Source organism: Halyomorpha halys, unplaced genomic scaffold (assembly GCF_000696795.3).
Source record: "Halyomorpha halys isolate HHAL.00 unplaced genomic scaffold, Hhal_1.1 Scaffold478.1, whole genome shotgun sequence".
Classification (NCBI taxonomy): Eukaryota; Metazoa; Arthropoda; class Insecta; order Hemiptera; family Pentatomidae; genus Halyomorpha; species Halyomorpha halys.
Genome location: NW_027114329.1, coordinates 987,913 through 1,002,584, shown reverse-complemented (window position 1 = coordinate 1,002,584; position 14,672 = coordinate 987,913). Strand labels below are relative to the sequence as shown.

Here is a 14,672-nt window from a genome sequence, read left to right as displayed (position 1 = left end):
AATCTAGCTACTTAATTGTCTTTTGAATATTTCATGAACTTCTGAAACCACCTATTCATTTGCTTCTGTTCAAGAGTTAAAAACACCTCTTTCTCCAAGAATCATATTGCAAAGGCACATATTTTATTTCACTAATTATGAAGACTTTGTAATGAAAGAAATATATTTCCAGCCACTGATTGGAAAGCGGCAAAAAATGCTGGGAGGAACTTACATGAGATCCATTATTTTAGGTTTTCTGTTGGAAGTAGGCTTCTACTGAAATTGTTACAGAAGAACCTGGAATGTACAAAAGATGAGACGTTAAAAGTTAAACAAAAATATATAAGAAGATGGTCAGGGTTGCGGTCAAGAGAGAACAAAAATATATAAGAAGATGGTCAGGGTTACGGTCAAAAGTGAAACAAAAATATATAAGAAGATGGTCAGGGTTGCGGTCAAAAGTGAAACAAAAATAGTTAACAACTATTTTTTTTAACTATTATCATTTGAAATAACTATTTGTTTAACAACTATTTTTGTTTCACTTTTGACCGCAACCCTGACCATCTTCTTATATATAAATTTTTACGGTCAACTATATATACATATATGTTAAACAAAAACGTTTAACTTACTTTACTACAGGGACTTACTTTTTCTCTAAATTTACATCTTAGCTTTGCATATTCATTCTTGTACATATTTAAAAATAATAATAATTTAAAACATAGCTATTCCAAATGACTGCAACTTACTCAACACAAGGGTTGAAAAATTAAAAGCTAAAAACACTATATCACCTGGATAAAACAATATAGGATGCATATAGGATAAACAATATATTGGATAAACAATATATGATACATATAGGATTGTGCGAAATTTATTAAATAAATAATGTAATTCAATCTACATTCCCTTGAATTGTCTTTCGGGATAATATTCCACATATCTGAGAAGAATAAACTTTGGATATAATAATCATAATAATATTCTTTATTTATTCTGGGATTGATCCCTTTAGAATAATATTACAGGCATCAAAAATAGGCTTAAGACACTTAGAGTAAAATACAAAATTTTAAAAATAAAAAATGGAATTACAAAACATTATAAAATATAACTAAAATAATGAATTAGATAAAAAAAAAAATTACACAATAATTAACAGAAAGTGTAAAATAAAAATAGAACAAATAAAATCAAAACTTACACCATAAGGTCACTTTCTAATAAAATCAAATGAAAAAGAATCAAACATTAATTAACTAAAAATAATTAACAAAAAGAAACAATCATTGTTTATGTACATATTTACAAGTTTAAAAGAAAATGAGAAATGTCAGATGTGAACAAAAATAAATCCTCTAACAAATAATAAATCTTAATTATTAGATAAGTATGTCGGGGGTGCGGTCAGCAAAGAACAACATAAATAAACAAAACCATGTTTATTTATTTTATGCCCAAAGCCTAAAATAAATAAATATGGTTTTGTTTATTTATGTTGTTCTTTGCTGACCGCACCCCCCGACAAACTTCTCCAATCATTAATCTACGGTCAACTATCTACACCTCATAATATATCTTAAGTTGGTATATTCTAATAAAATAAAATAAAAAGAAAACAAATGAAGTAGTGATGATTATATTTACACACACACACATATATATATTAACAGATTCTGTGTAAATATTAAAATAGGTCCAATAATATTCAAGTTAAATTTTATCTATCTTTCTATCATTATAATTTAACTATTTATTATAAATAACTATATTTATTTGAAATTTTTAATTGTTATCCTTCAGGAATTGGGTGGACAGTAGGTGGTCAAAGATATGGAATTTAAAGGTTGGAAGGGAATTAGAACAACGAATGAAGGATGAAATGGAATTCCCTAGAGAATTAGAACAGATTTACAATGGAGGAAGGGGTATCGCCACTTAAAAGCTTTGTTAAAATTAGGTGACAGAGATGTTTCTTTGGTCTCGGAATATAAGCTGTATAAAGAAATGAATAAATCGTTTTAACTTTATGTGAAGATTCCCAGAAACCTCTATCCCCGTGCACCATACAATAGTCAAAGTAGAGAAATATTAAGGAGGTAATCGGGAGCCTGTGGGTTCCAAAAGGAGGTAAGTGATTTTAATACTTAAAGGTGAAGAAGGTACAACCAGATATATCGGAGACATACTTTTTTTAGTATGTTTGGTCAAAGGTGACTCCAAGGTTTTTGACATTGATTGGATGGAATTTTATCAGATTATTGGTAAAAACTGATTCCGTCTTCACTCATCCGACAGAGATATCCGAACCATCAGAGTTCTCTTTTCAACGGTATCTTTTATAGAGACAGTTCCAACATCCTTTCATTTCGTTTGCAATCCCTCCTAGTTTGGCTGACCACTCTCCGAAGGTATCTCATTTCCATTGCAGTAACTCTGCTTAGGTGCTCAGATTTCACTTCCGTAAAGGAGGGTAGGTAGGTATACAGCCTTGAAGATATGTACCTTAACATTCCTCTCTACCTCCCTCTTCCCTGTAACTGTGTCGCAGAGGTGATAATATATTGCATTTGTCTTCTTTATCCTATTGGATATCTCTTGGTCTAGCGATACCATCTCTTCCTGCTGCTTTCCCGAGTCTTAATCTCTCTACTGCTGCTTCCACCTCTTCCTCCCATATTCTCCCCGCATACTTTCTCTAATCATTCTCTACACAGCATCTCCAGACAAAGCCTCCGTGTAGTGGCGTCTCCGCCATTCTAAAATACCCTGGTCCCCGGTAATCAATCAGCCTCCCTCGTCCTTTCCATTTCGTATTGGTTTGCTTGTCTTTCCTTTCATTGCTTTAATCTTTTTCCAGAAAAATTTGTTGTTTTCATGATAGCTATTCTGCAGAATTTGACCAAATTCCTTCAAGCTCTTTCTTTTTGCCACCCTATCTACTAGTAGCTTGGATTCGTTTCTCCTTATTACATACAGTTCTTAATTGGATGGAGTCTCGTGGCTATGGTACTCCTTCCATGCTGCCTTCTTTCTTGCCACTGATTCCTTCACCCTATTAATCCACCACTTGGATCTTTTACGTGTAGGTGAAATATTGGTAATCCCACAAGCAGAAGTAGCAGCCTCCAGTATGCAGCAATCCAAATAGCAGCCTTTCTTTGATCCTGACCATATTCTATCTACACTTCCATCCATGCTGGAGTCCTGGAATTTTAAATCCAATAGGTTTGAGTATTCCAATCTTTCCCCAGGTTCATGGGGCTTGATAGTGTTGATTTTGTGGTAGCTTCTAGGGTGTTTTTTCCTAGGGGGAAAATTTGAGTATCTCCGACTAACAGGAGGTGATCTGAGCCAATTTCTGCACTCCTAATCACTTTAATATTGGTTAATAGCTTTCATATCCTTTGACTATAGATGCAGTAATCGATTATATTATTTACTTTCCTTTCTACAGCAAAAAAAGTTATTTAATGAATTGGTTCTCTGTTCTCTGCATTCAACTTTTTTATTTATGTATATAATTATTGTAATAATAAACTTCATGGTATCTTTAAATGTAATTTAATATAAATAAAGATCTAACAAATTCCATTTCGATAACACAAAATCTTTACTATTATAATTTTTCACAACATTCTTCAATACGAAACCCCAAATTTTGAACACTAGACCCTATACAGTCCATCTGCATTTCATTTGACCACTATGAGGTTAACGCACTGAATACTTTTTTAAGTGATTCATTTTGGTTTTCGAAAGCCACTTCAAACTTCATGAAGCAATCACTTCAATAGTATTTTACAGGTGCAAGTTCTGTGATTTAACATTGTACTGCGAATTTCATTTCAATAGTGTCCAAAAATATTCTAGAAAGACCATGATGCATAGTTTCTGAGTTATTCAAAACACTTAAAAAAGAGGACATGGATAAAAAGTCCATTGTACCCTATGTTTGCTAATACTGATTCAATTTACCAGGTCTGTAAATATAAAACTTGAATTTACCTATTTAGATGACTTCTGTAAAGATCTTTTAATGTAGTTAATGCCAAACCACCATTGAAACCATTTTCGTATTTTAAAATGTGATGAAAAATTTCAACTCACATCAATATAAGTTTCATATAATAACATGGAAACTACCATTTGCAGATAGCACTGAATTTCTGTTACCATTAGAAGAAACTGTTGCAGAACTGCATCAAATGCTGTAAGTAAATTAGAGCTTTGAATTTTAAAAATTCCAGAGTTGCAGTTTTGAAATGAAAAACAAAAAAGTGGAAGAACACTAAAAAAATTTGAAAACAACGAATTGCAAACATTTGTCAGTGAGAAAGAAGCTTGAACCCAACAGCTTGCAGTTCACCTAACTGTGACACCAGAAGCTGTCTCCATATTTTTGAAAGCTTTGAGAAGAGGGTTCCACACAAACTGAATGAAAGACAGCACTATGAAGCTATGAAGCAAAGTGTGACTGGCATTGAAAAGTAGATATATTTCAAGAATCCTGAGGGTAAAAGATCATGGGTAACTACAGACAAATCATTGGTTTCCACCAATGGAAGACAATGCTCTGTTCTTGGTGGTATCAGAATGGTGTGATCAATTATAAACTGTCAATACTGAATGCTACCGAGACTTTGAATCAAAAGTATTATTATAACAGTGATTTTGCTTCATGATAGTGAACCATCAAATAAAGCAAAATCAGTCAAGGGAACAATTTAGACCTTTTATGGGAAAATAGTTTTGCATACAATTTATCAGCTTATACAGTAACAACTAGAATATATTTTCACATACATTACCAAACTTGGCTCCATTCAATTATTACTTTGACTTACCTATTTTCACTTCTACCTTTATGGATTATATAGTAAGGGAAAGCACTGTGATCAAGAAAAAGTTTGAATTTTTTAAATTTTCGATAGAAATAAAAGTTTTGAAAACCTTTGAGTCCAAAGTCTCACAAAATGGCCTATGTGTGTCTTTATATATGTGACCAGTCTAGCTCAAAAAGGAAAATGAAATTACAAATTAAGAAGTGTACACCTCAAATGTCACAAAATTTTTGTTAAAATCGACCCGCCAGAAGTGCCACTTTTTCAAACACAGCTCTAACAATTTTGATTAAACCCAGTAAACCAATGTACAATTAAGTGGTATTTAATATCAGCTAGATCTTATTCTCATTGAAATAGTTTAATGGGGCTTAAATGTCGAATTTTCAAAATCTCTTCCTCTGAAATACATTTACCCTGATCATCTTCTTTTATTTAAAATACTTTTTTTTTTTTGTTTAATCATAATCATTAATCGATAAAAGATTAGATAAATAACTTAGAGGAAAAGTATTTTCTTCAGGTTTAACATTTCGAATGATTTTAGAAAAAATTATATGTAACATATTAAGTCATAGAATGACAAAAAATCCATATATAAAAGGTCTTTTTTAATAAAAATTAAAGTGTTAAACTGGTGGGCACACATGCAGTGCATTTTTCTGCTTTGTGAGTATAATAAATATTTAAATGTCACCATATATAATAAATGTTATAAATGAGGCATTAATTGAGACAATGATAGGATGACTAGTTCCATAAAATCATTCTTGGTATTTTCAATATTGATTATTTAACAATTTAACATTAAATGAATATAAATATCAGAATATTTATATTTTTATATTTCGACCATACTTTTGAAAAAGAAAAACATTAAAATTTTGCAATGAGAAATATTATTAAAAGTTCATCTCTGAAAACTTGAAATTGGAATCATTCCGTTAATTGATGTAATATCCGAAAATTGTCAGAGATTGGAAAAATGTATAGCTGATGATGGCCAATACTTTGGATAGAACATTGCTTTCCATTTTGATACAATAAATGTGCTGAAATTCCGGTTTCATATCTACAAATCTGGAGGATTTTCTGTTTTATAAAAGATTTATTTAACTTTCAAATGATTTTTAAGTATTTTCTATAAAATGTTATACTTTTACCAATTTTTCATCATAACCTATCCCTTGCTTTTTTCTCGGGGAAACATTGTACATGAAAAGTTTAGGCAAGTTTCATAAAAACCTATAGAGCCATTTTGGTATTGCTATTTGGCAGAGGATACATTGGTATCAGAAAAAAAAGAACAAAAGAACAAAATAGAAACAAAGGAACAAAATAAATCGACACATTGAAGAGATAATCATACCACAGGCCAATGATTGAAAATCCTTTTATTTTTGGACTGAGGAGGTTCTGAAGTGCTAAGACCTTCTGAAAACTGCTCATTGAAAATTTGACCCATTATCACCATTATACTAATCCTATTACTTACTTTAAATGAAATAAAATACGGATTAGGTCCTAAAACTAAAATATTTTAAGATTCAATTCAATACATTCAACATAAATGTTACAATTTTTATGAACGGGAATGTATTTATAAACAAAGTAATTTGAAAGTTGATATTAGTATTATTATGTAAAATAATCTTAATATTTCCTTCAGTGTATTAAAAAGTAAAGTGATATCAATCCATTTATGAACTAAATACTACTTTTTCAATGGAAAAATAATTACAATTTACAAATATAAACAATGTTTACAAATAGACAGTATTTACACTTAATGTACAACTATAGTACAATTCTTATCCATTTTTTTTCTGAATTTTTTTGAGATCGATTCCTTCAAATAATAAATTTTATTGGAGTACATTTATTAAAAAAAATATTATGAAGCCCTTCTTTTTATTGTAACTTTTCCCCTTATCAACTGACTAATATAGATTCTAATTTTCGTGTTGTCTACAGTCTTCTTGACAGATATCTGAAAAAAAAATTAATAATTGAAAATCATTTCATACTAAGAAATTAGTCATGTTAGATTCATGTTTATTCTATAGATAAAAAAATTAAAATAAATAAAACTTTCTAAGAGTATTTTAAAATTAAAGTCACCAATTGCAGCTTCCAGGCTGTTAAATATGCTATTTACTAGGGTTATTAGGGCTTAAAAATATATGGTTATGCGGATTATCAGAATGAGAATGGGTTTAATGAGGTGATAGAGGAGGATGAAATTGAGTGAGCCATCAAAAAGATGAAGACAGGGAAAGCTCCAGGATGGGATAATATGGGGATTCCGTGAAGTATGGGGGAATGGATTTAGTGTGATCTTTCCAAATACTATTTCAGAAAGCCTGGGATGAGAAAATTCCTGAAGAATGGGAATATAATGTGACAATTCTTATACACAAGAAAGGCAGTCAGGCTGTGCGCTCCAGCTATAGACACATATACCTGTCCCTAGTAGTGTACAAGCTGTATACGTCCATCCTTGAAAATAGATGGAGATCTCTGGTAGAACCGCTCAAAGGAGAGGAGCAAGCTGGTTTTCGACCAGGATGACAAACACAAAATCACATATTCTTGCTCTGAAATATATTGCAAAATCTTAGAATAGGGATACTAATATGTTCATCGCATTCCTTGATCTTTAAGCAGCATTTGATCCTGTCCCAAAGAACGAAATATAGGAGTCACTAAGAGTTAAGAGCATTCCATAGGACCTTGTAAAAGCCTTTAAGTCCATATACCAAAACCCAAAAGAAATTGTCAGGATAAATAGACTGGAGTCTAAGTATTTTAACTCAGCTAGAAGGGAGGGAGAGAGGGGAGGTCAAACAAGGTGACAGTTTAAGCCTAAGTTTTTTAAGTTTAAAAATTAAAGTCACCAATGAACATACCTTTCAGGCTATTATTTGGGGTATTAAGACCTATTCATCATTATATATTACTAAAACTTCATAAAGAACATTTATCTTAGTAAATAGTGAAAACCATAAGGCTGTAATTCTTCTTAATTAAAAACACTTACTGCTTCTGATCCAATAGCTGAGATGGTGGCAGGAAACTTAGGTAAGTCTTTTCCTTCAACAAACACAGTTTGTCCACGGTGGAACCTGAAACATCAATAGCTGCAGTAATTGGCACAAATAATATTCTGGAGCTAATGTGCAATAACTAGGCTTATAAATCTCGACCTAAAACTATTCGAGAGAAAGAGATTCGTAATATTAAAGAAAAAAATAGACGATAGCTCAAATATGTACTTCACTTTATGGACCCAAAATTTTTTTTGAGTGAATTAAAAATATTTAATATGACTAATTATTAATATCAACCTGTGTTTTTTTAATTCATTAAAAATCATTAAACAATTAAATGCAATGCAAATGGCAAAGAAAAATCTTTTAATTGGGGGCAAGTCCAACAAAGCTCTTAAGTTTGACATCCCCTTACAGAAAGTCGGAGATCTGTTAATTTTTGTTTGTCAGATTAATTGGAGAAGAACTTGGGGCTGTTCTCAAGATGAGTTAGTGAATTATTGCTAATTACAGGAAGAGAGTTTGTTTTAATTAAAGAAATGTATGGACTAAAAATCTTCAGCAGGGACAGATGGTATCACTACTGTAACCACAGCATACCAAGTAATCTGCAAACAAATCTCTCCAATCCACCCCACTTACCAGACAATGCTCAAACCAAAAACAAATGATCCTGCAGTTGCTAGTGAATATAGAACTACACTTGCCTCAATCTCACTTAGCTGGTAACAGAGCATTAATGAACTAAACTAAATATTATGAATCTGTAATATTCCAAACAATGCAAGCTCAGTTTATGACAACACAGCCGACAATATGAGCAACTAGATATGGAAAGGGCTTATGAACCAAATGAAGTATGGGGATTATTCTCAAACAACAAGAAATTTTTAAGTCCAAAGATACATATACACTATACATTTATAATTAATATAATCAGATTCCGGACTTATTGCAGTAAAACCTATATCATATACAACAAAAAACACTGTAAAATACGAAGGAAAAAAAATATCAAACAGAAAAATCTTCCAATATCCAACTAGGTACATTAAATATTCAAACATTCAGTTAACTAATAGTGCCTAGCCTACAAAAGGTTCAGAACAAGGAAAGAAATTATAAAAGAGACAACAATTTTGTAATCAGTAACCAAAGAACAACATCTAGGACAATTTCAGATGTAACCTTTTTTCTTCTTTTAAAATCCTATTTGGTTAAGCAGTGGAAAGGGTTACAGGTATCTACAGGTAACCAACCTATTCTAACCAGACAGGGAAATCAAGCGTTCAGTGCGTAGGGTCGCCATGAAATAAAATTCAACCCTTTTTCAGATGCAATCACACATCTCTTTTATGCAGTATCTTTCTTTTGGTAATTTGATTCAGCAATTTATTTGGTAAATGAATTTATCCAACAGAAATAATATATATGACTGCTTTAATTATTGACAATTTTTCTTGATGCAACATTTACCATTTTCTATCATAGAGGAGTTTTCCATCTTCAATTCTTATATCAGGAGAACTGGTTGAGTCAGGGATTATAGGACCTAATGATTGAAGACCGTTAGCTGCAAAATATAAAACAAACTTTAGGAAAATGTGAGATTCAGAACATTTAGAAAATATTATGCAAGTAAATAACTACAAATCAAAAAATAATATTAATCATACAAACCAGGTTTTCTGACCGAGGCACTCGGTTTGATACCTCTTGAAATGGCTTTTAAATCTGCTTCAATCTCTTTTTCATCCAAAAGGAAATTAATACTTGAAGGGAGAGAAGCAAGTTTTCCTCTACGCTTTTCAGGAATAGGTGCAGGGTCGTTTGGCCTCCTCCTAAGTTTTCTGGTCATGGCAGGCTTTGATTCTGTAGAATCGCCTAACATCAATGGAAACAAAAATTACTTTTAGCAATAATAGGACTAAACCATATTTGTTATTCATATTACTTTATCCTATTAAGGAATTTGATAAAGTGGACAAGTATTACTTATCGTGTTTTTAAAACACATTTAAGATCATAACCACTAAATCAATATATTAATAGGTTAGTTAGGAGCAAATGATTTGGATGATATTATCATTCATTTATTAATGCCAAATAATTAACTGAAACATTTATTTCAGAAAGTACATAAGGACCAAAAATAGGTTTTAGAGTAAACAAGAAAAAACTTATCTCTATACTACAATTTAAACTTTTGAAAATTTCCAAAATGACAATGCATTCTAAGATAAAATTCTAATATAAATTTATTTTACCTTCAGAGAATTAATAATAAAAAAAAAAGTGTATATCAGTAATTTTAAACTTATGACCTTTACAAATTAAATGATTCAACTGGAAGTATAAATCCTACAGCATGAAACGAAAACAAATTGATTAAAAGTACAATAAAAAAAATAACAATTAAATTTATAATTAGTAAAATTTATTCTATATTAAATTAAATGATATTCACACAATTCCAGATGTAAAACATTTTTCTATTACAGATAAAACTCATTATACTGAGTAATTTTCAACAAAACTGGTTTTGTTTTAAATTTTAACTTGACCACACTTACTTTACACATTCAATTCTCTTCATAAGGTTAATTATAATTCATAAAATTTGGGTCTATCTGCTCCTGTCACAATTATTTGTCTTCTTTTTATATCAAATCGTACATTTTATCTCAATATAATGCATTTATTGATGTACTTTTGTACAAAAATGGATTAAACAACCTAAAAAAAGAAAGCTCAGAATATCATAAAGTAAGACAAATAAATGTACCGATGGGGTCCCTCACTCAATTCACTTTTTGTGCTGTATGTTACACATTTGTTTTTATGATTATTAGTATTGGAATACTTTAAACTTTTTTAGAACATGGATTGATTTTCATTTTTCCATTAAATTAGTACATTAATTATAAAATATTATTAAACTTAATTCTAATTAAATTTAATAATGTTAAATAATTATGTGTAATCATTTAATGTAAAAGTATAGTTTAATGTCTTTTTTTTCAAATTTAATAAAAAAAATAAGTAGAATTTAATTAATCTTAGTATTAAAAACTATAGAATATTCAGATAAAAATAATTGTAAAATCAAAGATGCAATGTTATGAGCAGTATCATGTAGTAGACAATGTAGACATCAAGTAGTGCATGCCAGATGAGACAAATGAAAATCTGTAGTGAAAATCAAAGAGCTCAGATATTGCTCTGTTGAGATTCATAGGCACTGAAAAGATTACATGCCATTTCACATTGGAGAACTTAAATATCGCATTTCAAATTAGAAGAAGGACAGTTAAGATGAGAGAGAGAGAGAGAGAGAGAGAGAGAGATTATAGTATACATTATAGTGTGTTACTTGTGTACATTCACATAACACGTGATTTATGCAGTTATGTAAGTTCTGTGACAAGGATTTTTATGATTACTAAGATTATTAGTAATTTTTTTTTGTCTTTAAAGACCTCTTAGTATCATTACAATTCAAATTAATAGTTTAATTTCTATAAGTATACCTACAGTATACAGTACAGTTAACCTTAATGAGTAACTCAACTAACCTTGCTGTGTGGCCCCTACTTGTTATTATCCATAGTCATTATTAATATACTCTATACTAGATCCAATTTTTTTCTATAACATTGTAATATTTGATTGTTGTTTTTCACAGTAATTTTTTATATTATACTCTATACTTATATCTATGTTCTATACTAGTCCTAATTTTGTTCTAAAGTATTTTTCTATGCTTGGTATTTGATTTATATTATTAGTTTTGTTCATTATTAATATTCAAGGGGCTAATTTTCTATAAATATGGACGGCGCTGTAAACAATAAAGAACTGGCGAATAGTGGGGGGAGCAACAAGGTATGAGTCAAAGAGGTATCACTTAGCCAGCCTAACCCGGCAAACTACTCCAGTTCTGCCAGTGACATCACCAATTCTCCTGTCCAGTGCTGCGCTGCATCGTATTCGGCCTGTAATTGTGAGTCCCTTGAACATTATTCTGATGTGAGGATAGATGTTTAAAATATAAAGATATAATAGAAGCAAATAGCCGTATAATTTTAGAGTTGTAGGAATTTTTACTAACCGGCCAGGCTAAACAAATTAGTAAAACAGTAGTTTTACGCATATCTGCGAGGAAATTAGAGGACAATTGCAACACCCTTATTGTTGAAAATGCCGAGTTAAAAGGAGAAATTACGGCAATAAAAATTAACTTCGCAGCCCAGTACGACTTGACACTCAGGCAATAGAATTCCTAAGGAAGTAGTCAAGAAACAGATCAAACCTTTAATAGTCGAAAAAGAGGATACAAAAAAAAAGCGAACTTATGCCTCAGCACTAGTTCATAACCACCAAGAAACAACTAAGAAACCATTGAGTTCGATTTTCATAACACAGACCGACCAAAGCAAAGTATTCAGGCACTAAAACAGGGAATCAAGCAAAATCTTACGCCAGCTACAGAGGGGGGTGAAAATCAGAGTAGTGGAAACGGCCAAAGGTGTTATAATCAGGACAAGCACAAAAGAAGAAGCTAGAAAGGTTATTCAATCTGAAAGAATTAAGAGACTGGACGCTAATATAAATCTAGAGAATAAATGTCTACCTTAGATGATAATATGATCTACCGAGAGACCTGGACCACGACAAAATCATTGAGCACTTTTGGAGCTGCCTATAAATTAGAACGTACCAGGCAACACCTCAACCCTGTGTTTAAAACTGGCCTGAGAGGAAGGGATTTCGTACATTGGGTGGTGGAAGTACCCCTAGCAGTGAGACATGAGATATTTGCAGAGGGAAGAGTGTTCCTTGAATGGTCATCCTGTAATGTTCAGGACTGGGTGGCTGTGACCCGTTGTAACAAGTGCCAAGGTTTCTCAGACACTGAAAAATTATGCACTGCAGCAGTCGAAAACTGTAGGTATTGTGGTGAGAGAGGGCCTAGCTGTGGGAGCTGCCCAATACAGAAATATGGTGGGCCACCAAAATGCATAAACTGCTCTAGGACTAACACAGTTTCAGACCATTCTCCTGACTACAAGGAGTGTCCATCTTATAAGAGAGCTCTTGAAAGGACAATCATTGACAATGAGTGATATAATAACGATAAGAATAGCACAACACAACCTGAATAGCAGACTATTTGCAATAGACGAATTTAGACACATGGCAATAGTGAACAGAATAGACATTGTTGTCCTTCAGGAACCTCCTACTAGAAGAGGAAAAATTGTTGGTACTGCACTACGTGACCGAATTATTTCCTCTTCTGGAAGAGGGGTGTGTGATGCGCAACAAAGTGCTCTTTCTTCTAATCATCAATAACTCACATACCATTACCACACAACCTGTCCTAACTAACGAGTTAATTTCCATCGCAAACATAGAGGCTTCAGGTATTAACTTTAACCTTATCAACGTCTATGCAAAATTTTCTACTCCACTGGAAGAAATACTAACTCAGCTCCAGGATATCTTGAGCAAACTATGGAAAAATATGATTATACTAGGCGATTTTAATTAACTTTCGATAAACTTCGCCTAGGAAAAGTACCGGGACCAGACATGATAGTTCCTGAAATTTTGAAGAATGCCAGAAGGGCCCTAATCAGCCCTTTAACTACCTTCTACAACAAATGCTTGAAAAAATGTGTCTTCCCTCGAATTTGGAAGAAGGCAGAAATGGTGTGATTCTAAAACCAGGGATAGCAGAAGATACTGCAAAATCATATCGCCCAATATGCCTCTTAAATGTGATGGGTAAAGTTCTGGAAAGCCTCATGCTACTGCACCTAAAGGAAGTGATAGCCAACTCTTTTGGGTCAAAAAACAAGTTTGGGGGATGAAAGAGATTATCAATCACAGATGCTATCAATCAGCTCCTAATGGCGGCAATACACTCCACCTCTAAATACTTTGTTGTCCTCTTTTATGATGTTGCTGGAGCTTTTGACAGTACGTGGTGGCCTGGAATAATGGAGGAACTTAAAAGGCTGCACTGTCCAAGAAATATATACAAGCTTATTATATCCTTCTTGTAGAGGCGTACAGTCTTCTTCCAGTAACCAACAAGGAGGATCACGAGACTGATCCAACGGGGTTGTGCTCAAGAATCCGTTTTAGGTCTCCCATTATAAAATATCAATATGAATATATACAATATTAAGAAAGGCTTACCGGCCAGTGTTGGGTCAAGTTGTTTCGTCAGTTCTAGCAGAAGATTCAAAGAAGTTTCTAGTAGAATCGACGACATTGTCTTATCCGAATGGCAAAGGAGGTGAGATAACTGTGCAACTGGAAAACTGACTCACGAGTTCCTACTAGATGTCAGAAAAAGGGTAAAAAATGAATGGGTTGAGACAGACCACTGGACGGTGCAGCTTCTTACAGGGCATGGCAACATCAATTCAAAGTTACACTTCTTAAAAAAAAGGATGACCCTAACTGTAACAAAGGAGCTGTAGAAGATGTAAAACATATAATTTTTGACTGTCCTATGTACACTTGTGCTAGACTGGCTTTAGCAGGTGAGTTCTCCTTGGTTGATTGCCCGCCTACGTCCCTAGAAGAACTAGTGACGACTCCCGATATGTTTGGGGCCTTCAAAAAAGTTTGCAAAGAAGGTGTTCAAAATAAAAAGCCGCTTACCAAGTGATTAATATAACATTGATAATATGTAAATATAATGTAACGTTACAATTATATATGAGAAAGGGAGGGAGAAAGAAGGAGAGAGGGAGGGAGAGAGAGAGGGGGG

At 32.4% G+C, this 14,672-nt stretch overlaps 1 protein-coding gene across 1 annotated transcript in view; it reads right to left on the bottom strand.

Annotated features, from left to right (window-relative positions):
- Positions 1-6,594: 6,594 nt before the first annotated feature.
- LOC106683338 (sin3 histone deacetylase corepressor complex component SDS3) overlaps positions 6,595-14,672 on the bottom strand; it is a 14,857-nt gene continuing 6,779 nt past the window's right edge. The window contains exons 5-8 of the mRNA XM_014424731.3: positions 9,566-9,769; positions 9,362-9,458; positions 7,876-7,960; positions 6,595-6,825 (exon numbers count right to left, since the gene is read on the bottom strand). Of these exons, the coding sequence (XP_014280217.1) occupies positions 6,730-6,825; positions 7,876-7,960; positions 9,362-9,458; positions 9,566-9,769 (482 nt within the window). The 3' untranslated portion in view covers positions 6,595-6,729. The remainder of the gene's footprint in view (positions 6,826-7,875; positions 7,961-9,361; positions 9,459-9,565; positions 9,770-14,672) is intronic.